This window comes from Hemiscyllium ocellatum, chromosome 19, assembly GCF_020745735.1.
Source record: "Hemiscyllium ocellatum isolate sHemOce1 chromosome 19, sHemOce1.pat.X.cur, whole genome shotgun sequence".
Classification (NCBI taxonomy): domain Eukaryota; kingdom Metazoa; phylum Chordata; class Chondrichthyes; order Orectolobiformes; family Hemiscylliidae; genus Hemiscyllium; species Hemiscyllium ocellatum.
The window spans coordinates 16,374,265-16,398,206 of NC_083419.1; the positions used below are offsets into that span (position 1 = coordinate 16,374,265).

General features: G+C 42.2%; 1 protein-coding gene across 1 annotated transcript; it reads right to left on the reverse strand.

Annotated features, from left to right (window-relative positions):
- Window positions 1–1,472: 1,472 nt before the first annotated feature.
- On the reverse strand, window positions 1,473–22,990 carry ccdc107 (coiled-coil domain containing 107). Its single transcript, XM_060839257.1, has 6 exons — window positions 22,782–22,990; window positions 16,224–16,423; window positions 11,454–11,526; window positions 8,903–8,993; window positions 5,807–5,904; window positions 1,473–1,954 (listed from the first exon to the last, which is right to left on the reverse strand). The coding sequence occupies exons 1-6, from the start codon at window positions 22,957–22,959 to the stop codon at window positions 1,677–1,679; spliced, it is 918 nt and encodes a 305-aa protein (XP_060695240.1). The 5' UTR covers window positions 22,960–22,990; the 3' UTR covers window positions 1,473–1,676.
- Window positions 22,991–23,942: the final 952 nt, after the last annotated feature.

The following is a 23,942-nucleotide window of genomic DNA, read 5'->3' on the forward strand; positions in this document are numbered from 1 at the left end:
TGAAAAGGAACTTGCAGGTGGTGTTGGTGTTCTGATGTATCTGCTACCCTTTTCCTTTTAAGGAGAAGTGGTCATCAGTTTCCAGGTATTAATGTTAAAGGCATTATAAAAATGGAAGTTGCTGTTGGCTCCAAATTGCGAAAGACTGATATGAGAAATTTGTTCAAAGAATACAATAAGGGAGTCATTTTTAACTTATGCTGTTCAGGCAACCAACAAGAGGCAGATGCAGGAACAGCAATGTAGGACTGAGGAGAAATCTCTTCACAGGAATTCTCTCCCAAGTATTTGATAAGCCTAAGATGTTGGATCAGAAATAGTCCATTTGGTCCAACAAGGCTGCTCCTCTATTTAATGTAATCATGGATGATCTGATAACCTTCAACTCCATTATCCAGCCTTCTCCCTATAAACCGTGATATCCTTGTTGATTAATAATGTCTACCTCAGCTTTGTATATAATTAACAACCCACCCTCTACAGCCCACTGCAGTGAAGAAATCCAGATTTAAAAACAAATCCTCATCTTTGCATTAAATGGGTGACCCCTTACTCAGATTATGCCCTCTTGTCCTAGACCCTCCTACAAGGGGAAATCAACCTTTCTACAATTACCCTGTCAAGCATCCTAAGAATCTTATATTTCAATAAGGCCTCCCCTCATTCTCCTAAATTCCAATATATATAAGCCCAACCTACTCCACCTGTCCTTATAAGATCTTCACACCTGGGATCAACCATGTCAGCTCTCTGAACTGTTTTCAATGCTAGTACATCTTTCTTTAGATAATGGGACGTATATTCAAGACATAGGTCAACAGATGTGTTGCATTGTTGGGGAATAAATCTGGTGATATTTCAGGAAGGTGAAGTTGATGTGAATGATTAGTAAGTGAATGATTTAGTAAGAGAATGATTTAGTAAGAGATCTTGTTGAATTGAGGAGCAGATTCTGGTCTGTTAACCCCGAACAATTTAAATTTTGACTCCTGTTCTGAAGAAGAATCAAATTCAAATAATTAATCTATTCATTCTTTTTGCAGGTATACTTTCAGCAGTTTTTGATGTAGAGTGTGAGGCTAGATAGCAAGTGCAAGTGAAGTCAGAGCTTGTCTGGAAGGCAGCAGGCTGAGACTGAGTTTACCAGGTTAAAAGATCAGCACTAAAAACACATTTTGTAGTCTTTTTCTTGCACTTTTTTCCTCCCTAAGACTTATTAAAATTTGGGTGTAATTTTTCAGTAAAAACACAAATGTGTATATCCTTAAATACAACAACACTCTTACTTACAAAAGTATGACAACATTTCAGAGTTGAGTTCAGTATTTGATAGAAAGGAAAATTATTTGCACACAAATTAAATAAACATTCAGTTTATGAACAAGAGTTTAGATAGATCAAGATTCCAAATAATGCAATGCTCCATGTTAATTTCACAAAGATTTTTATATAAAAACAATCAAGGTCATTATAACTATATGGAACAAGTAAATTCTAACTAACTAAAACCAATTTCCTGATGTGTCAATGCTTTTGAATATATTAGGTCAATGTCTATTTTAATCTGTTTTAAATAGTAACAAGTATCATGGAAATAATATTTCTATAAAACCACACAATAAGCAAAGTGAATCAAGTAATGGATAAAGTATGAATATACAGGGATGATTAGCGATTTATTTCCCAAACTCATTCATTTTATTGCGCCTTCTTAACTCTACGGGTTCATGAGTTTCTGGCAAATCTGCATCAACTTCAAAATCACTCTCAGCGTCTGCTGTGGAAATGCTACTCAATTCAACCTCGTCACATAATGGTACTTTGCCAATTATTGGGTCAACATCATCTAGCATGTCTTCTTCACTCTCTGCAGAGATCAGATCTTCAGACATTTGTGCCTTTGACTCAATGTCCTCGATATGTTCTTCATCCTCAGTGATGAGTGTTACATTTTCTAAATTGGGGAGAAAGCAGATTATATTCTAAACAGAAATACTTGTTGAAATTATATTAAACTAAAACATTTTCATGTAAAATTATTTTCCAAGTTCTCTTCAAATCCTCAAGTACTGTCTCAAAATAATATTTTAAGCTTCTGTGTATATGCACATTTAGAAATATAAAGATTAATATCATGTTCTGGGGGACAACTTGAATTTATGTAATGCCTTTGACATAGAATGTTTCACTAAGGTGCTTCAAGTGCAATATCAGATGAAATTTTAAACTAGGAGAAAGTGAGGACTGCAGATGCTGGAGATCAGAGCTGAAAATTGTTGCTGGAAAAGCGCAGCAGGTCAGGCAGCATCCAAGGAGCAGGAGAATCGATGTTTTGGGCATGAGCCCTTCTTCAGGAATTTTAAACTAGGCAACAATGAGATAGGACAGGTGATCATAAACTGGATCAAAGAGGTGGGTTTCAAGAAGAAATATAAAAGCAAAACCAACAAACTAAAACATGATCAAGGCATTAAAGTGAAGCTCACTGTCACATCTAAGGTAGTGATGTACTTTAGTTCATTTTAATTAATTTAGAACAATACAGCGCAGGAAAGGTCCTTTGGCCCTTGATGTTGTGCCGCCCTGTGAAACCAATCTGAAGCCCATCTGACCTACACTATTCCATTCTCATCCATATGCCTATCCAATGACAATTTAAATGCCCGTAAAGTTGGCGAGTCTACAACAGTTGCAGGCAGTGCATTCCATGGCCCTACTACTCTCTGAGTAAAGAAACTATCTCTGACATCTGTCCTATATCTATCATTCCTCAAATCGAAGCTATGCCCCCTCATGCTAGCCATCTCTATCCTAGGAAAAAGGCTCTCACTGTCCACTCGATCTAACTCTGATTATATGTCTCAATTCATCTCTCAACTTTTTTCTCTGAAGCTCGATCCCTCTACCAACAAACGCTAACACACCGTATGCCTTCTTAGCAACCCTATCAACCTGAGTGGCAATTTTGAGGATCCATGTACATGGACACCAAGATCTCTGTGCTCAAAATTTTTACCATTCACCCAATACTCTGCACTCCTGTTACTCTTTCCAAAGTGAATCACTTCACACTTTTCTGCATTAAACTCCACTTGCCACCTCTCAATACAGCTCTGCAGCTTATCCATGTCCCTCTGTAACCTACAACATCCTTCTGCATTCTCCACAACTAGACCGCCTTTAGTGTTGTCTGCAAATTTGCTAACCCATCCTTCTGCACCCTCATCCAGGTCTTTTAAAAAAATGACAGACAGCAGTGGACCCAAAACAGATCCTTGTTTGGTACACCACGAGTAACTGAACTCAAGAATGAACATTTCTCATCAACCACCATCCTCTGCCTTCTTTCAGTAAATCAATTTCTGATCCAAACCGCTAAATCGCCCTTAATCCCATGCCTCCGTATTTTGTGCTACTACAGTGAGGAACCTTATCAAACGCTTTACTGAAATCCATTTCCACCATATCAATGGCTTTACCCCCATCCACCTGTTTGGTCACCTTCTCAAAGAACTCAGTAAGGTTTGTGAGGCACAACCTATCCTTCATAAAACCATGTTGACTATCCCTAATCAACTTGTTTCTATAGAGATGATTATAAATCCTCTTATAACCTTTTCCAACACTTTACTCACAACTCAAGTAAGGCTCACTGGTCTGTAATTACCAGGGTTGCCTCTACTCCCCTTTTGAACAAGGGGGCATTTGCTATCCTCCAGTCTTCTAATACTATTCCTATAGACAGTTATGACAAAGATCAAAGCCAAAGGCTCAGCAATCTCCCCCTTGCTTCTCAGAGAATCCTAGGATAAATCCCATACAGCCCAGGAGATTTATCTATTTTCATACTTTCCAGAATTTCTAACACCTCCTCCTTGTGAACCTCAATCCCATCTAGCTGAAAATGTGTTGCTGGTTAAAGCACAGCAGGTTAGGCAGCATCCAAGGAACAGGAAATTCGACGTTTCGGGCATAAGCCCTTCATCAGGAATGAGGAGAGAGTGCCAGGCAGGCTAAGATAAAAGGTAGTGAGGAGGGACTTGGAGGAGGGGCGATGGAGATGTGATAGGTGGAAGGAGGTCAAGGTGAGGTGATAGGCCGGAGTGGGGTGGGGGCGGAGAGGTCAGGAAGAAGATTGCAGGTTAGGAGGGCGGTGCTGAGTTGAGGGAACCGACTGAGACAAGGTGGGGGGGGGAGGGGAAATGAGGAAACTGGAGAAATCTGAGTTCATTCCTTGTGGTTGGAGGGTTCCCAGGCGGAAGATGAGGCGCTCCTCCAGCCGTCATGTTGTTATGTTCTGCCGGTGGAGGAGTCCAAGGACCTGCATGTCCTCGGTGGAGTGGGAGGGAGAGTTAAAGTGTTGAGCCACGGGGTGGTTGGGTTGGTTGGTCCGGGCGTCCCAGAGGTGTTCTCTGAAGCGTTCCGCAAGTAAGCGGCCCGTCTCCCCAATATAGAGGAGGCCACATCGGGTGCAGCGGATGCAATAGATGATGTGTGTGGAGGTACAGGTGAACTTGTGGCGGATATGGAAGGATCCCTTGGGGCCTTTGGAAGGAAGTGAGGGAGGAGGTGTGGGTGCAAGTTTTACATTTCCTGCGGTTGCAGGGGAAGGTGCCGGGAGTGGAGGTTGGGTTGGTGGGGGGTGTGGACCTGACGAGGGAGTCACGAAGGGAGTGGTCTTTGCGGAACGCTGATAGGGGAGGGGAGGGAAATATATCCCTGGTGGTGGGGTCAAAGGAGTTGCCATGGGCACCCGCATGGGCCCCAGCTATGCCTGTCTCTTCGTAGGATATGTGGAACAGTCCATCTTCCGCAACTACACTGGCACCACCCCCCACCTTTTCCTCAGCTACATCAATGACTGTATCGGCGCTGCCTCGTGCTCCCACAAGGAGGTTGAACAGTTCATCAACTTTACTAACACCTTCCATCCCGACCTCAAATTTAGCTGGACTGTCTCAGACTCTTCCCTCCCCTTCCTAGACCTTTCCATTTCTATCTCGGGTGACCGACTCAACACAGACAAGCGAATCCTCAATCCCATCTAATCTAGTAGTCTGTTTCTCAGTATTCTCCTCGCCAACATTGTCTTTTTCCAGTGTGAAAACTGATGAAAAATATTTAGTGCTTCCCCTATCTCCTCTGACTCCAAGCACAACTTCCAACTACTGTCCTTGATTGGCCCTAATCTTACTCCAGTCATTCTTTTATCCCTTATATACCTAGAGAAAGTTTTAGGGTTTTCCCCGATCCTAGCCGCCAACAAATTCTCATGTCCCCTCCATGCTCGTCTTAGCTCTTTCTTTTGGTCTTTCCTGGCTACTTTATAACTCTCCATCACCATCACTGAGCCTTCACATCTCATCCTAACCTAAGCCACCGTCTTCCTCTTGACAAGAGATTCAACTTCCTTAGTAAACCACAACTCCTGCGCTCGACAACATCCTCCCCGTCTGACAGATACATACTTATCGAGGACACACAATAACTGATCCTTGAATAAGTTCCAAATTTATATTGTGCCCATCCTATGCATCCTAAATCGTGTCTAATCGCATCATAATTGCCTTTCCCCCAGCTGTATCTCTTGCTCTCCGGTGTATATCTAGCCCTTTCCATCGCTAAAGTAAAGTGAATTGTGGGTCGCTATCACCAAAGTACTCACCTACCTCCACATCGAACACCTGGCCAGGCCAACTTTGGTGTGGCCTCTCCCCTTGTTGGCCTGTCTACACACTGTCAGAAAACTCTCCTGCACACAGTGGACAAACCTCAGTGCTTTACATGGAATCACCAAATATCTTACCATCAATATTGGGTGCCTGTCTCTCTTTCATCAGCTGCCTTAATTGCTGAAGCTGTGTCATAATTTCATTCTTCTGCTCAGAGGCCACAGCATCAACACTAAATTGAATGTAAAGCAATAAAGTCTGAAGTTAAGCAGGGTCCAAGGTATTAGACAGCACAGCACTTCAGCATTGTTTCGCCTGTTTTGCAAATTAAGCACTATACAAGTTGCAATTTCTCAAGTTGCACTCAATTGCAAAAATAAGGATTGCCAAGAATTAGTGTTTAAAGTACAGTTTGTTCTGCTATAACACGCATTTTGTTAACATGAATTTGCCATAACACGATTGACGAATTGGGGACACTGTTTCTAAAGTACGAAGTTTTAAAGCGTATATTGGTTATAACGTGATTCCGGCCCAATTAGTTTAAATCATGCTGCTATTGTACAATTTTCTTAAAACAGGATTGCACAAGAATGGAACTACCGTGTTACAGCAGAACTGACTGTACTGCAATCTTTTTGAAAGCAACAGTTCAATCGTTCACGAATACAAATTAATATTTAAATCCAGACTATAAGAATTGTTTCCAATCCTTCATTGTGGGTCAAACAAAATTTGTAACTATATGCATCTTCTGCAATAAGTCGGAGCAGTTAATTCTAAACAAAAACTTATTGCAAGATAAATATATTAAATATAATTCATAAAATTGAATAATTTATGATAATTTAAGACTAGCTGCTCATTATAATAGGAGAAAGTGAGAACTGCAGATGCTGGAGATCAGAGTCGAGAGTGTCTGGTGCTGGAAAAGCACGGCAGGTCAAGCAGCATCCAGGGAGCAGGAGAATCAACGTTTACTGAAGGGTTCCTGCCCGAAATGTCGATTCCCCTGCTGCTCAGATGCTGCATGACCTGCTCATTATAATAGTCCTGCATTGGCATTGCAAATAAACAGCAACTGGCTCTTATCTCTACCTGCAGTAAGCTTAGTTCCAAACAGAAAGGGTAAAGTTTTGTTACTTTGGCTTAAGTAAATTCACAACAAAGGCAACAGTGAAATGTCAATTTGAACTTTCCTTTGTATTTTCATGTAAAAGGACATAGACCAACAATGAAAAGACAATCCTGGTCTTCAATACCTTTACCTGCCTTAACTGCAACTAAGCTGCCAACATATTGCCTGTCAAATCCACTCGAGCCCAACTTTATTGCTTGCCCCCCACCACTGTTTCATTTCAACTCTTAGATCTCTTGCATTCTCCTCATCCCCACTACTCATTCCAACTTGTCGTCTTCATACACTATCATGTGCTTTCTCCTCACCTGTCCCAAATTTCTGTTGCTCACTCACAACTGACTCTTGTAATATACAGGAGAGGATAAATTTTATAATGCTCACAGGATTTATGCCTGCATCACTTTTGCATTAAGCAAACACTGGATCAGTATGATTTTAATTTGTTACAATATTAAAAATAGTAATATTTGTTCACTGTACTAGTCCAGGTGCTTTTCATATGCCTGGTGCACACATTGAATATGTTCATATAGGTTCACACACAGATTCAGTTGGAGGTATGAAAGTTGTTAAGTTATTTATGATAATCTCCATTTACACTAAAGACCCATAATTTACATCTGTTCCCAGCTGCCCAACTCTTTCTTTTATCGGAGCTCCTAGTATCAAGTTCCAACAGATATCCAATTCAAGCTAACAAACATCAATCCATTCAGAAGATAAACTATTTAAACTATCTCAGTGATCTGGTATTGAGGCCAAGTTAGAAATGATACCACGTCTTCAAAATTCTTATTATACAAGCAGATTTTAAAGCAGGATAAAATTGTGATCCTCTCTGCTCACAAAAAACTGGCTGATAGAAGATGGCAAGAGCAGCTTACAAAAAGGATATCCATACATGGAATTATAGATTATAGAATTAGAGATTAATACTAACCCGAAGTGGATAGTTTACAGCAGTTTTAGTACTAAGAATTTCCTACCTAATAACTATCTGTGGGACCTGCCAGGAGGACTGCAGAGTCTTTTCCGATCCTGTACTGTGCTATGTTCCCAATAACTAGAGGTACAATGCACAGAGCATAAAATGTAACTTATTCAATAGCCAGAGCAGTATTTAGTCAACACGCAACTTGTTATTTATTTTAATTTACAAAAATAAAGTCAGAAAGTGGAATTTGAAGAACATAATGTGAATCCGTTAAATGTAAATTAATTGGGTAGCTATTTAATTGGATTGCGCACATGATGGAAATCCTAGAGAACCCCTTCTTCATTCTCCACAATGAGCAGGTTCCATATGAATCATTGACTTTGGCCAGTTGTTTCTAGTTGTGATGACAGCAACTGTAGATATTTTTAAATTAAACCGGTTGAGACACATTATAACAACTCTGCAACAGGTGGCACTCAAACCCGGACCTTCTGGTACAGCAATAGCGACACTACCACTGCACCACAAGAGCCCTATGACACCAACTGTACAGCCTTCTTAACATGGCAGCAGTTTATTGGAAGGTGGTAAGTGGAGAAAATAGAAACAAAAACAAATTGAAAATCAAGAAAGAGACTCTTCAAAGCAGAAACAAATGAAGTAAGAGAACTCCAGGAGACATCCATGGGAGTTGTTTGCAAACAACACATTTTGGGTTGGGGGGTGGGGGGGCTCTAAGTGGTGTGAGAAGATAGGGAAAAGAACAATAGTCCAAATTTACAACAGCAGAGCAGACGAACATATATGTGTAGAGCTGCAATTTTGGTAGGGTACAGCAAACATACAAATGGATACTGACAAAGAAAACATGTTGAGAGATGTGGAAGGCATTGGAGATTGGTGAGAACAAAATGCAACAGGTAACTAGGAGGAATAGAAACTGAGAGCACCCACGAAAGCAGATGCCAAGGGGCTAAGCCACAAAAAACAACAATGGAAGATGGAACAGTCAACTGAAAGACTCCAAGAGGCTGAGGTAGGTTAACATACTGGTTGTCAAATAAGGATGTTTAAGAAAATCAAACCAACATCTAGTGTGAAAAAACAAAGTATATTTTAAAAAAAACAGCAGAAGGGCAGCAAATCACTTACCAGCTGGTGAGTGGATCTAGTTCTTTTACTAATGAGTCCAGCATTCTCTCTGTCTGTGCCAAACGTATCTCCAGTTCAGAAAGCTGATTTTCTAGATCAAAAGTTTCTTGTGTTACTAAAACATTACCTAAACCAGTTTACAGTCTAAATCTTAACATTACCTTGGCTCAGTTGGTAGCTTTCTGGCCTCGATTCAAGCCACAGGGCCAAGCACAAAGTCAGAAGTGGGGATGTTTACTGATGATTGCACAATGTTCAGCACCATTCCCGACTCCATAGATACTGAAGGAGTCCGTGTTCAAATGCAACAAGTTCTGGGCAATATCCAGGCTTGGGCTGACAAGTGGCAAATAACATTCACGCCACATAAACGCCAGGTTATGACCATCACCAATAAGAGACAATCTAACCACCGTCCCTTGACTTTCAATGTAAGTTACTATCACTGAATCCTCCACTATTAACATCCTGAGGGTTATCATTGACCAGAAACTCAACTGGACTCACGTCATAAACACAGCGGCTACAAGAGCAGGTATGAGGTGAGGATTAACTCACCTCCTGACTCCCCAACACTTGTCCATTACCTATAAGGCACAAATCAGGAGTGTGAGGGAGTACTCTCCACTTGCCTCGATAACTACAGCCCCAACAACACTTAAGAAGTTTGACACCATCCAGGACAAAGCAGTCTACTTGATTGGCATTACATCTGCAAGCATCTACTCCCTCCACTACCAACGTTCAGTAGCAGCAGTGTGTACTTTCTACAAGATGCACTGCAAAAATTAATCAAAGATCCTCAGACAGCACCTTCCAAACCCATGACCTCTTCCATCTAGAAGGACAAGGGCAGCAGATAAGTGAAACATCACCACCTTCAAGTTACACTTCAATCCACTCACCATCCTAACTTGGAAATATATTTCCATACCTTTACTGTCAAACTTCTGGAATCCCCTTCCTAATGGCATTGTGGGTCAACCCACAGAAGGTGGACCACAGTGGCTCAAGAAGGCAGCTCACTCCTACCTTCTCCACAAAATGAATAAATTTTAAAAAGCCCCAATTCAGACTTGAATGAACTATGTAGGGTGACATTTCAGTACAGAATGGAGAGATTTCCATTCTCGGCCTCTGAAAGCCTTTTGTATAATTCATTCTCAGGATGCAGGTACTGGTAACAGCACATCCCTAGCTGCCCTCCACAACATGGTGATGACTTCCCTGAAGCCCTGCAATCTACGCAGTTAGATCGAGAGCTCTAGCATTGTGACCAAACTACAAAGAAACATCAATATATGTCTGAATGTGACCCAGAGGGTAACTCAGGCGGCACAGGTGTTCCTGTGTACCTTTATGTGGCACAATCATTAACTTACTCCATACCCTTTTTGCTGTAGGGTAGCTAATAATTATTACAAATTAAGACAAGCACTGAAGAATCCAAACAGATTATCTGACTTCATTACAATTGTATGATATTATATGTGCAATAGCACCAAAACTAATACAGCAACTTTAACCTAATAAAACATCTCACATGGTTTCACAAGAGGAACAAAAAATATAACACCCAGATACATAAAGACAAAGTAGGTAGGATTATCAAACGTTTGAGCAGAAGTATGTTAGAAGGAGTGTTTTTTAAAGGAAGAAAGCAAGATAGAGAGACAGAGGTATTGAGTCTTAGTGTTGTACAGCTTGGAAACAGACCCTTTGGTGTAACCCGTCCATGCTAACAGATATCCTAACCTAATTTAGTCTCATTTGCCAGCACTTGGCCCATATCCCTCCAAACCCTTCTTATTCATACACCCATCAAGATGCCTTTTAAATGCTTAATTGTACCAGCCTCCACTACTTTCTCTGGCAGCTTATTCCATACACCCCTCTGTGTGAACAAGTTGCCAGAGTCCCTTTTAAATTTTTCCCCTCTCACACTAAACCTATGCTCTCTAGTTCTAGATTCCCCCAACCCAGGGAAAAGACCTTGCCTTATAATGCCCCTCATGATTTTATAAACCTTTATAAAGGTCATGCCTCAGCCTTCGACAGTCTAGGGAAAACAGCCTCGGCCTATTCAGCCTCTTGCTATAGCTCAAATCCAGGTAAGGTATTTCAGACTTTAGAGATTAGGCAGAACTGAACTGAAGGCTCAACTAGAAATGCTGCTCAAGATCCCAGAATCAGTGTTGCTCAAACCCCAGAATTAGAGAAGTGCAGATATCTTAGATGGTTGAAGGGGACCACAGAATTATCAAGGTCAAAAGTATGGAGAGATATGAAAACAAAGATGAGATTTCCAAAATCAAGACATACCTTAACCAGGAACCAATGCAATTTAGTAAGTACAGGAGAGTTAGGAGAATGAGAAACAGACAAATTAGGTTTAAGGGAAGAAAGGACACAGTCACCAACATACAATGACATTACAAAACCAATGGTATGCATTTCAGCAGAATCAAACTATAAATCACAAACTGCATTAGTAGTCATTGCAGAAAGGTTTCATTTTCCACACAATTTACTGTGTTATTAAATGTATTACCTGTATTTTTCCTCTTTTTGTCAATCTCCTTGTTTTTCTCTTTGCTTACTTTTTCATTTTCATTGTATTTTATCTAGAAAGCCAGGAAAGATATTTCAAACAATTACAGGTATTGCAGTAAGCTCTATAAAACCTATACAAAAGTGCAAGCTTTTATTTCATCTAGGTCAGGCCAAAGTATTTAAATTTTGGAAGCAATAAATGTTAGATTCCATTAATGGAAGCAGGCTATACAGAATAAGACTCCACAATCTGGGTTGATGATTCAGTATAACTCTCTCAATGAGATATGAAAGTAAAGCCTTACTCAGTTTAGTATTAAGAGCTCTAATGGCATTATTTGAAGAACAGCCAGGAAACAATTAGCTCTCAAGTAACAACATTGAAACTTATCACTCATCTTACTGAAGGAGGGTTCAGAATGAGGGTCACTAGACTCAAAGCATTAATTCTGCTTTCTCTCCAATGATACTACAGGAGCTGCTGAGATTCTCCAGGAATTTCTGTTTATATGTGTTTCCTATCTCCAGCATCCACAGTTCTTTGTTTTATTATTCATCTCATTGCAGTTTGTGGAACCTTGCCTCACACAAGTTGACAAGTTATATTGGGAATTGGTGAGACCATATCTTGAGTACTGTGTACAGTTTTGATCTCCTTACTTAAAAGGAAGGCTATAATTGCAATAGATGTGATTCAGAGAAATTTCCCTCAGCTGGAATCTGGGATGAAGCTTATATGTCTTAAAAGAAAAGGCTGAACGCTTGAGCCTGTATTTGTTGGCGTTTAGGAGAATGTGTGGTAATTTTATTGAAACATACAAGATCCTGAGGGGATTTCATAAGGTGGTGCCAAGAAAATGCAGAATCCAGAACTAGGGGTTCAGTTTAAATGTAAGGGGTCTTCCAATTAACACAGATGGGGCAATTTTCGTTCCCTCAGCGAATCATTAATCTATGGAATTCTGTTTTCCAGGATGAAATGGAAGTTGGATTATTGAGTTTGATAGATTCTTAATTGACAAGCCAGTCAAAAGTTAGATGGTGGACAGGAAAGTGGAGTTGAGGTCACAATCTGATCAGCCATGACCATAACTTATAGTAGAGCAGACTTAAGGGGCTGAACGGCCCACACTACTTTTAATTCATGTTTGTATAGCTGCTTCTAACTTTAGAAAGAAATTAACTGGCTGTAAAGGACTTTGAAAGGTGAAAGATATTGTACAAATGCAGGTCCTTATTTTCTTCTTGTACTGTGGAAGATATTTTAATGTCCAATATTTGAGATAATTTGGCCAACCCTTGCCCACACCATTTCAGCAGAATTCATTAGCCTATTATTAATCAATAATTCCACTGAAATAAAGGATAGCAGGATTTCAGTTAGATACAATAATCATCTTTACTTGCTGGAGTATGGTGGCAGAGTGTTGGTTTAAGTAGCCTAGTTATCAAAGGCCTGAAATAACAATGCAGCAAACAAGAGTTCAAATTCGATCATATCACTTGCCAACTTGTGTATAGTTGTTTTTGAAAATCCAAAGCTAAAAGGTTGGCACCAGTTTAAAAAAAGTGACTATCAAGCTGTCAGATTGTCTTTTAAAAGAAAACTAGCTTACTGATGCATTTAATGGAAGGAACTTGCCAGCCTTACCAAGTATGGTTTACACATGATTCCAGTTTCACGCCAACTTATTTGTCCAATTGTCCAAGCAAGCCCCTCAAGCCACTACAACCTCAAGGAAGTGTCCCACCATCTGATCAGGGCAGGGATGTTTAGCACTGTGTTTGATACACTTTTGCTGAACAATAGCATCCTGAGACATGGAGTAAAGGGAGAGTACGGAGTTTAGGTACAGATCAGTCATGACGGCAGAGAAAGCTCAAATGGGTGAATGGGCTATTCCTGGTCATAAAACAATGCGCAGAGTCCCAGGTGAGTGGCATTTGGTTGTACTTTGGTGCCTGATCAGGAACAGGACAGGGAACATGGAACAATTAGATGTCACACTGGGATGCATCAACACTGCTCTAAGGTCACCTTCTCCCATCTCCATGAACCTGACAACCTTACAAAGTACAATGTCCAATACTGGACACAGTATTTTATCAGTAACTAACTAATGTGTGCACAGGATTAGCATTACTTCTTTGTTTTTGTACACTGTGTGGCTCACAATTAGAGGCTAAGATAATATATACTTTATCAGAATGTAGGTTTGCTCATTGAGCTGGAAGGTTCATTTCCAGAACGTTTTATCACCCTACTAGGTTACATCTTCAGTGGGCCTCCAGGCAAAGCACTGCTGATGATTCCTGCTTTCTATTTATATGTTTGGAAACCCAAACATATAAAACCAAACCCATACTTTATTAACCTGAATTTCCACTCTAACTTTTTCTAATATCTGAACCTAAATCTCTCTGGTTTTCTTTAAAAATTTGATATCCATAAATGATATCTTCTTCTTAAAATGTATTACATCACAACCATCCCCATTAAACATTCTATGTTGTTACCACTCTGTTTCTATCATCCCACTATGCTTATGCTCAATTTATTGATCTGCATTCTCCTGAAGTCACTTACTCTTCAAAAAAGCAATTGTGACTGTTCATGTCACACACATATTTTGATAATAAGCTCACTATACCCAATCTACATTTAAAAAAATATCTTTATACAGCAGCTTTCACAAGCACAAATGTCTCAGAACATTTCGCAGCCAATGGCAGTTTCTGAAATGTAGTCACTATGGTAATATAGAAATGTATTGAGAAATTCTATGACTGTAACATTGGTGGTATCATGATTATTTCCTGTTTTACTTCTTGCATGGAAGCAACGGGAAATATTGACTATAGCATGATAGAACTTAGCATTCAATTTGAAGGGTGAACATAGGTTGGACAGCCAGAACTGGGAAAAGGGGTCTAACAACAAAAATAGCTGTGAATCCATGAGCAAATATTTAAGAAAATAGTTAATGATGTGGTCAAAGATATATTATAGTGACGGAGAAGTACTCTAGGAAGGGGGTATGCTAAGCATAGCTAACTGAGAAGTTAAAGATAGCGTCAAGTTGAAAGAAAAAACAAAATGTGGCAGAGATTGGTGGTAATCCAGAGGATTGGAGAAGTTTTAAAAAACAAAAAACTAGACAACCAAGAATACAAGAGGGAGAAAATAAACTGAAGATAAACATGCAAGAAATATCAATACAGAAAGTGCTTCTTTAAATATACAAAAAGAAAGAGAGAAGCAAAAGGGTAATGGCTGCTTAGAGAATGAGGCTGACTAAATTATAATGGGGAACCAGGAAATGGTAGAGAAGTTGAAATAAATGGGTTCTCAGTCTTCACAGTTGAAGACACTAATTGCTTCTTAAATAACTAAATAATCAAAGGACAAAAGGAGGAGAGAAAATAAATACAATAGCGATCACTAGTGAAAGAGTGCTTGAGAAATCATTGGGCTCAAGACCAATAAGTCACCTGGACTTGATGGGAAGTGTTCCAAAATAGCAGCAGAAGTATACAGAGATATATTGTTAGCAATCTTAGAGAAATCATTAGATTATTGAAACGTATTGAAGGATTGGAACACTAGGGTGCCACGGTGGTTAGCACTGCTGCCTCATGGTGCCATAGACCTGGGTTCAATTCCCACCTCAGACGACTGACTGTGTGGAGTTTGCACGTTCTCCCCGTGTCTGCGTGGGTTTCCTCCGGGTGCTCCGGTTTCCTCCCACAGTCCAAAGATGTGCGGGTCAGGTGAATTGGCCATGCTAAATTGCCCGTAGTGTTAGGTAAGGGGTAAATGTAGGAGTATGGGTGGGTTGCGCTTCAGTGGGTCGGTGTGGGCCGAAGGGCCTGTTTCCACACTGTAAGTAATCTAATCTAAGTCACACCTTTATTTAAAAAGGGAAAGATACAAAAGACTGGTAACTAAATGCCAGTTAGATTAATATCTGCCATTGGAAAATGTTAGTTTATTATGAAGGATTAAACTGAGTATTCACAAAAGCAAAATATGATCAAGCAGACTCAGAATGGCTTCATGAAGGGAAAATAATGCTTGACAAATTTATTAGAATTCTTTGATGGGTAATAAGAAAAATAAAGCAGAGTCAATAGATTTAATATATTTGGATTTCCAGAAGGTATTGGATAGGGTGCCGCACCTCAAACTACTTAACAAGATAACAGCTTATAGTGTTGGAGGCAGTATATTCATAGACAAAGGATTGGATAGCCAATAGAAGACACAGTTTGGATAAGGGGGGAATTTTCAGGATGGCAACCTATAACTAGTGGACAATCAAAGAGATCAGTGCTGAAGTTACAATTATTTATAATATATATTAATGTCCTGGACGAGTGAAGTCAATGGACTATAACCAAGTTTACAAATGACAAAAAAAAGGAAGACAAGAGGTCAGGTCTGGCTGAATAGTCTACTTTGCTCCTATGTCTATGGTATGCTATAATTATACATTTGGTTGCAAAGTTTAAATACTGCATTATTAAATTATTAATACATTTTTTAACATCAGAAAAAAAATTCACAGACTGAAAATTCCTACACAAACGGATCGACATATTATAAGTTGCAAAGCCTCCTCTTTTAATCTGTATTATTGTCATACTGGTCTTAGAAAATAGAAAGAGGAAACTGTCAATATTTTGCCAGTGTCAGATGTGAACAGCATTCACAAATATTCGTGTATTGCTATTCTATTTGTAAAGTACACTACAGTAATGCACTTACCTGCACAAGTTTGTAAACTGCATATACACTTATTCCTATTGCATAAAGTGGCATTAACTGGAAAACAAATCCTTTGTTTCTGCCCTGAGTCTTGTCACTATTCATTTCCTTTTGATTTGTACTTTTCATCCTGAGATTAGGCTGTCCTTTGGGACTATTGGATTGGGATTGTGCAACCAGTGGCTGGCGTCTTCCAGGAACTGTAATATGCATCAAATGAAAAGATTCAAATAAGTCTTTCAATATGATACTGTACTTCAGGTATCAAGCTATATCATACAATGAAACAGTCAAATGCAATCATATAAAATGAAGGATTACTGAGAATCCTCCACTCTCTGCTAATTGCTTACAAAGAATGTTTCATCACAATGTCTAAATGCTAGAATGTCTTAAACTATTGTTGCCTTGTTCTTTTTGTGATCACAGGAACCCACTAGCTCTAGCAGATAATAGTTATAAAGTAATGAAGGTTAACAGGGATACCAGATGTAGGAGCAAAGGTTGCCCAATCAGGCTATTTAGCCATTCAGTGAGATCATGGCTGGCATGACAACCTTCAACTCCACCTTTCTACCCTTTCCCCATAACCCTCAATTCCCCTAATGATTTAAAAAATTAACTTGGTCTTGAATATAATTACTGACCCAACTTCTGTAGCTCTATGGTAAAAACATTCCACAGATTCACTACCTCTGATAGAAGAAATTTTCCCTCAACTCTTAAAATGTGTGACCCCCTTAGTCTGACATTGTGTTTCTTTCCGCAGACAATATTTCTGCATCAATCCTATCAAGTCCCTTATGAATCTTGTACATTTCAATAAGGCCATCTCTTATTCTTCAATAAACCAATGAGTACACGCCCAAGCTACTCAATCTCTCCTCATAAGACAATCCCATCACACCTCATATGCCAAGTGAACCTTCCCTGAATTGCCTCCAACGTTGATATATCTTTCAGTCTGACGAGTGCTTTACATAGTTTCAGCAAAACTTCCTACTTTTATGCATTTCCTTTGGAAAAAAAAGGCCAATGGAAGCCTATTCGCCTTCCCTTTCACCTGCGAAACTTGGATGCTAACCCTTGGTGATCCATGAAGGAGGACTCCCAAGTCCCTCTGTTCTGTAGGTTCTGAAGTCTTACATAGGACAAACAGGAAGACAGCTAACGATCTCCATCCATGAACACCAATGAGCCACGAAACAACATGACCAGCTATCCTTAGTAGCCACACACGCAGATGATAAGCAACATGAGTTTGACTGGGACAACACTATTATTATAGGACAAGCCAAACAGAGAACAGCCAGGGAATTCCTAGAGATTTGGCACTCATCCACAGATTCAATCATTAAGCACATCGACCTGGACCCAATATACCGACCAGTGCAGCGGACAGCTGGAACGGACAACCGGAAGCGGCAGATTTAAACCACTACAAATGCCGGAGGAAAGATCACAGAAGCGCTTCACAGGAGGCTCCCAAGCACTGAGGATATCACCTAGACAGGGGACGAAATGTCTGCAACACAAGTTCCCAGCTCAGCAAACAGAACCATAACAACAGTCTTTCTCCATTTAAACAATATTCAGCTTCTCTATTCTTTTGGCCAAAGTGCATAACCTCACATTTTCCTACATTGTATTCGATCTGCTATGACGCAAAGCAATTTCAAGAAAACTAAAGTGAGCCTGGTTCATTCATGTTACAAATCAGCTACCAGATAGATTAGAAGTCCTGACCTCGGCCAATACATGGCAATCACATTTTCTTCTCACACGTCAGGCAGTGACACACATGCATGTACAGACACACACATACACATCTTAAATCAAAATCCTGGGAGTTACTATTGACCAGAAACTGAACTGGACCAGATATACAAACACTGTGGCTATAAGGTGGTGTGTAGTGGTTATATCACTGGACTAGTAATCCAAAACCCAGGCTAATGTTCTGGACACATGGGTTCAAATCCCATCAAAGCAGGTTGGGAAATTTGAATTCAAGATAGCTTGACATGTAACTATTGTCTGCTATCATAAAAAAAATCTATTTGATTCACACATATGAAGTAGAAGTAGGAAATGTGGTCCCTCGAGCCTGCTCTGTTATTCAACAAGATCACAACTGAATCTTCTTATAGACTCAGCTCCACCTACCCACTCACTCACAAAAACCCTTATTTTCTTTATTGTTCAACAAATTTATCTTTGCTTTAAAGGAGAGGAAATCTGTATTTGATTCCACAGCAATGTGCTTAACCCTGAACTGCCCTCTGAAATGCTAATCAATCAATCAGTTCAAAATTAACTCAGGATCAGTGCAATGTTGACCTTGCCAGTGACACCTATGCTACATTGTGGTATGGAATGTAAATGCAAGTTAGAAGCTAACTGGTGACACTCTCATTCCAAGAGTGAAGAAAAATAAGGCCAGAACATACAGGCAGCCAAATTTCCAAGGGAACGTGGGATAAGCAGGAAGCCTTCAACAGTAATGTTATCAATTTTCTTATTTATTTCAGTTTGAAGACACATTACTTAGTATTGCCAAAGCTGCACTGATAACTTTAGATTACATAGGTCATCAGTGAATGCTGGTGTGTATGCTTCACTAAAATCAGAAGTACTTGGATATGCCTCTTAGAGATATCATAATCCACAAGGCTATATTGCAAGAAGTAAACAGCTGCAACAGTAAAAGCAAATGACGTCAGGGAGGCAGAAGATCAAAAGCCAGGCTAACAGAACATTGTGTACAATGAATTTGTTTAATTTGGACAAAAAGATGATGAGTGTAAGCTAGTGACTGATTTATGAGGTTCAGTAGTTTTGAATTATAAGGTATTCAAATTGACAGGATGTGAGAAGATTTCAGGCAGAATTCAGGAAACACCAGAACTCAGGCCAGGGTTTACAGTCACAGAGTGCAATTCTATATAATCCAACTTTTACTCAGGCACCAACGTTATTTCTTGAAAAACCATCACGCAGATACTGTAAGTGTGACCTGAGCTGAATAAAGTGTAATTACTGTAACCAATACAGGCCAACATCACATCACCAAGGTTCCATTAGGTTTAGTTAAGCGGAACAAAATTGTGCTCAAGTACAAATAGTTGGGCATTACTAGAGATTTTGAAAATGACGTGTTGCATCAAAAGAAACCAATAAATAGAAACTACAGAATTTACTATTCCAGTACAGGTCCAAGGAGATCCCCTCTTTCTGAACTTAAAGAGCCAGTCTAAACTAAATACAAGGTGAAAGTGAGGACTGCAGTTGCTGGAGATTAGAGTCGAGAGTGTGGTGCTGGAAAAGCACAGCAGGTCAGGCAGGGTCCAAGGAGGAGACTCAACGTTTCGGGCATAAGAGTATGTCAATGCAACACTGATTAATATTTTAATGGCAGAGTTGCCAAATTTCCAGGTACAAAATGAGGTCTGCAGATGCTGGAGATCACAGTTGAAAATGTGTTGCTGGTTAAAGCACAGCAGGTCAGGCAGCATCCAAGGAATAGGAAATTCGACGTTTCGGGCATAAGCCCTTCATCAGGAATGAGGAGAGGGTGCCAGGCAGGTTAAGATAAAAGGTAGGGAGGAGGGACTTGGGGGAGGGGCGATGGAGATGTGATAGGTGGGAGGTGGTCAAGGTGAGGGTGATAGGCCGGAGTGGGGTGGGGGCGGAGAGGTCAGGAAGAAGATTGCAGGTTAGGAGGGCGGTGCTGAGTTGAGGGAACCGACTGAAACAAGGTGGGGGGGAGGGGAAATGAGGAAACTGGAGAAATCTGAGTTCATTCCTTGTGGTTGGAGGGTTCCCAGGCGGAAGATGAGGCGTTCTTCCTCCAACCGTCGTGTTGTTATGTTTTGCCGGTGGAGGAGTCCAAGGACCTGCATGTCCCGGTGGAGTGGGAGGGAGAGTTAAAGTGTTGAGCCACGGGGTGGTTGGGTTGGTTGGTCCGGGCGTCCCTAAGGTGTTCTCTGAAGCGTTCCGCAAGTAAGCGGCCCGTCTCCCCAATGTAGAGGAGGCCACATCGGGTGCAGCGGATGCAATAGATGATGTATGTGGAGGTACAGGTGAACTTGTGGCGGATATGGAAGGATCCCTTGGGGCCTTGGAGGGAAGTGAGGGAGGAGGTGTGGGCGCAAGTTTTACATTTCCTGCGGTTGCAGGGGAAGGTGCCGGGAGTGGAGGTTGGGTTGGTGGGGGGTGTGGACCTGACAAGGGAGTCAAGAAGGGAGTGGTCTTTGCGGAACGCTGATAAGGGAGGGGAGGGAAATATATCCCTGGTGGTGGTACTATAAACCGACTGACTCCCACAGCTATCTGGAACATGGGCCCCAGCTATGCCTGTCTCTTCGTAGGATATGTGGAACAGTCCATCTTCCGCAACTACACTGGCACCACCCTCCACCTTTTCCTCCGCTACATCGATGACTGTATCGGCGCTGCCTCGTGCTCCCACGAGGAGGTTGAACAGTTCATCAACTTTACTAACACCTTCCATCCCGACCTCAAATTCACCTGGACTGTCTCAGACTCCTCCCTCCCCTTCCTAGACCTTTCCATTTCTATCTCAGGCGACCGACTCAACACAGACATCTACTATAAACCGAATGACTCCCACAGCTATCTGGACTACACCTCCTCCCACCCTGCCCCCTGTAAAAACTCCATCCCATATTTCCAATTCCTTCGTCTCCGCCGCATCTGCTCCCAGGAGGACCAGTTCCAACACCGCACCGCCCAGATGGCCTCCTTCTTCAAGGACCGCAGATTCCCCCCAAACGTGATCGACGAAGCCCTCCACCGCATCTCCTCCACTTCCCGCTCCTCCGCCCTTGAGCCCCGCCCCTCCAACCGCCACCAAGACAGAACCCCACTGGTTCTCACCTACCACCTCACCAACCTCCGTATACAGCGTATCATCTGCCGTCATTTCCACCACCTCCAAACGGACCCCACCACCCTCCCCTCCCCTATCAGCGTTCCGCAAAGACCACTCCCTTCGTGACTCCCGCGTCAGGTCCACACCCCCCACCAACCCAACCTCCACTCCCGGCACCTTCCCCTGCAACCGCAGGAAATGTAAAACTTGCGCCCACACCTCCTCCCTCACTTCCCTCCAAGGCCCCAAGGGATCCTTCCATATCCGCCACAAGTTCACCTGTATCTCCACACACATCATCTATTGCATCCGCTGCACCCGATGTGGCCTCCTCTACATTGGGGAGACGGGCCGCTTACTTGCGGAACGCTTCAGAGAACACCTTAGGGACGCCCGGACCAACCAACCCAACCACCCCATGGCTCAACACTTTAACTCTCCCTCCCACTCCACCGAGGACATATAAGTCCTTGGACTCCTCCACCGGCAAAACATAACAACACGACGGTTGGAGGAAGAACGCCTCATCTTCTGCCTGGGAACCCTCCAACAACAAGGGATGAACTCAGATTTCTCCAGTTTCCTCATTTCCCCTCCCCCCACCTTGTTTCAGTCGGTTCCCTCAACTCAACACCGCCCTCCTAACCTGCAATCTTCTTCCTGACCTCTCCGCCCCCACCCCACTCCGGCCTATCACCCTCACCTTAACCTCCTTCCACCTATCACATCTCCATCGCCCCTCCCCCAAGTCCCTCCTCCCTACCTTTTATCTTAACCTGCCTGGCACCCTCTCCTCATTCCTGATGAAGGGCTTATGCCCGAAACGTCGAATTTCCTATTCCTTGGATGCTGCCTGACCTGCTGTGCTTTAACCAGCAACACATTTTCAATTGCTAAATTTCCAATCAAACATTAAACCCTGTAGCCTCATCTACACATATTGAGGATTCCCTGACACTATTTGAAGAAAAACATTGACGTATTCCCATGTTGGCCTTGGCTACTCACGACCACATTCCTAATAAAGGGCTAATGCACAAAACGTCAACTCTCCTCCTCTTCGCAAGCTGCCTGACCTGCTGTGCTTTTCTAGCACCACACTTTTCGATTTTGGATACACAATGCCTATGGGGAGAAAGTGAGGACTACAGATGCTGGAGCTCAGAGTCGAGAGTGTAGTGCTGGAAAAGCACAGGAGGTCAGGCAGCATCCGAGGAGCAGGAGAATCGACAAAGGGTCAGCCACAGACTGAAACCCAATGTCCGTAATCCTCTTGGGGTGATAACCTCATTCAGTGCCTGCATTCAAACTTCTAGTCATTGCATCTACACCTTAGTCAGTGCTCCCTGTAATATAGGCTGGTGTTCAGTGGCTGCTGAGTGTCTGCATCACACTATTAGTGTCATGTTCCCCATGCCACAGTCAGTGCCAATTCCATACACACGCCAATGCCCATCCTGACCTCCCGCACCATAACCTGATGTTGTGAGATTTTTAACTTTATCCACCCCAGTTCAACACCGGCACCTCCACATCATGGCTCCCCACCACGGTCAGTGCCGATTCCTACGTCCCCCACCCGACGAGGTCGGTGCCATTCTTCCTCCCGCCACCCCACCTCCATGATCAGTGCCCACTCCTCACCTCCCACGCCCTGCCAATACCTGGGGGACGATGGCCCGCTGACGGAGCCCGGCCCGCCGCCTCTTTCCCGCTGCGAGGCGTCCCCAGCATTCTCGGAATCACCAGAAAGACACCGATAAAGAGACACAGGACCAGTGCCACTTGCTGGCTGAGCGACATGGTCAGCCCAGGCCGCTGTGGCCTAGCCCGGCCTGTCATGACCGTGTGGGAATCCTCCCACCACCGCCTTCCTACGGATCGCCGCTGGAAGGTGCCGCACCAACCGTTTCGAAATTCAATCGCCTTTCCCAACATCCAGGCTTCAGGAGCAGAATCAAATTGCACTAGCAATGTGAACTTTTCTCTCTCTCTCTTCTCCCACTGGAAGTTACCAGATCCTCTGAGCTTCTTCAAAATGTTCTTTTTAACTTTCGCTCAAATGTTGTATAAGACATTTAGTAAACTTCAGCTGGGGAGTTGCATGAAATCCAAACGAAAGTGAGGACTGTAGATGCTGGAGATTAGAATCAAGGTTAGAGTAGTGCTGGAAAAGCACAGCAGGTCAGGCAACATCCAAGCGTTGGAAACAAACTGAACAAAATTAGCTGAGACAACCAAAAGCTGGAAACAAGAAAATTTATATTTTTTTTATTTCAAAAATATACTTTATTCGTAAAATAATCATAAAATAATTTGATGGTCTGTACATTTAGTCATGCCATACATATGTCAACATTTGCATACACAGCTCAGAATTATCATTGTTATATACAGGTCTGTGCATTTCTCACTCATATGCCCATATATTTAGCTGAGGCATCAGCAGAGCCAAAAACGACCGTATGGGCCCCCTGTTCTTCTTTAGGCAGGCAGATGTTAAACGGTGGTCTTGCCCCACCGCGCCTTGGTGGCAGCTGCCCCAAGCTTCAGTGCGTTCCTCAACACATAGTGCTGGACCTTGGAATGTGCCAGTCTGCAACACTCAGTCGGGGTCAACTCCTTCAGCTGGAAGATCAACAGGTTTCGGACCACCCCGAGAGCGTCCTTCACCGAGTTGATGATCCTCCAGGCACAGTTGATGTTCGTCTCAGTGTGCGTCCCGGGGAACAGGCCGTAGAGCACGGAGTCCCGTGTCACGGCGCTGCTTGGGACGAACCTCGACAAACACCACTGCATTTCTCTCCAGACTTCCTCTGCATAGG

What these genes read in the sequence shown, in the direction of transcription:
- ccdc107 (XM_060839257.1), bottom strand. Translation starts at nt 22,959, where the DNA reads ATGACAGGCCGGGCTAGGCCACAGCGGCCTGGGCTGACCATGTCGCTC. An exon ending in AGCGGGCCATCGTCCCCCAG is followed by an intron (nt 16,424 to 22,781) that starts GTATTGGCAGGG and finishes TGCATATTACAG; the next exon opens with TTCCTGGAAGACGCCAGCCA. An exon ending in CAAAAAGAGGAAAAATACAG is followed by an intron (nt 8,994 to 11,453) that starts GTAATACATTTA and finishes CTTTTGATCTAG; the next exon opens with AAAATCAGCTTTCTGAACTG.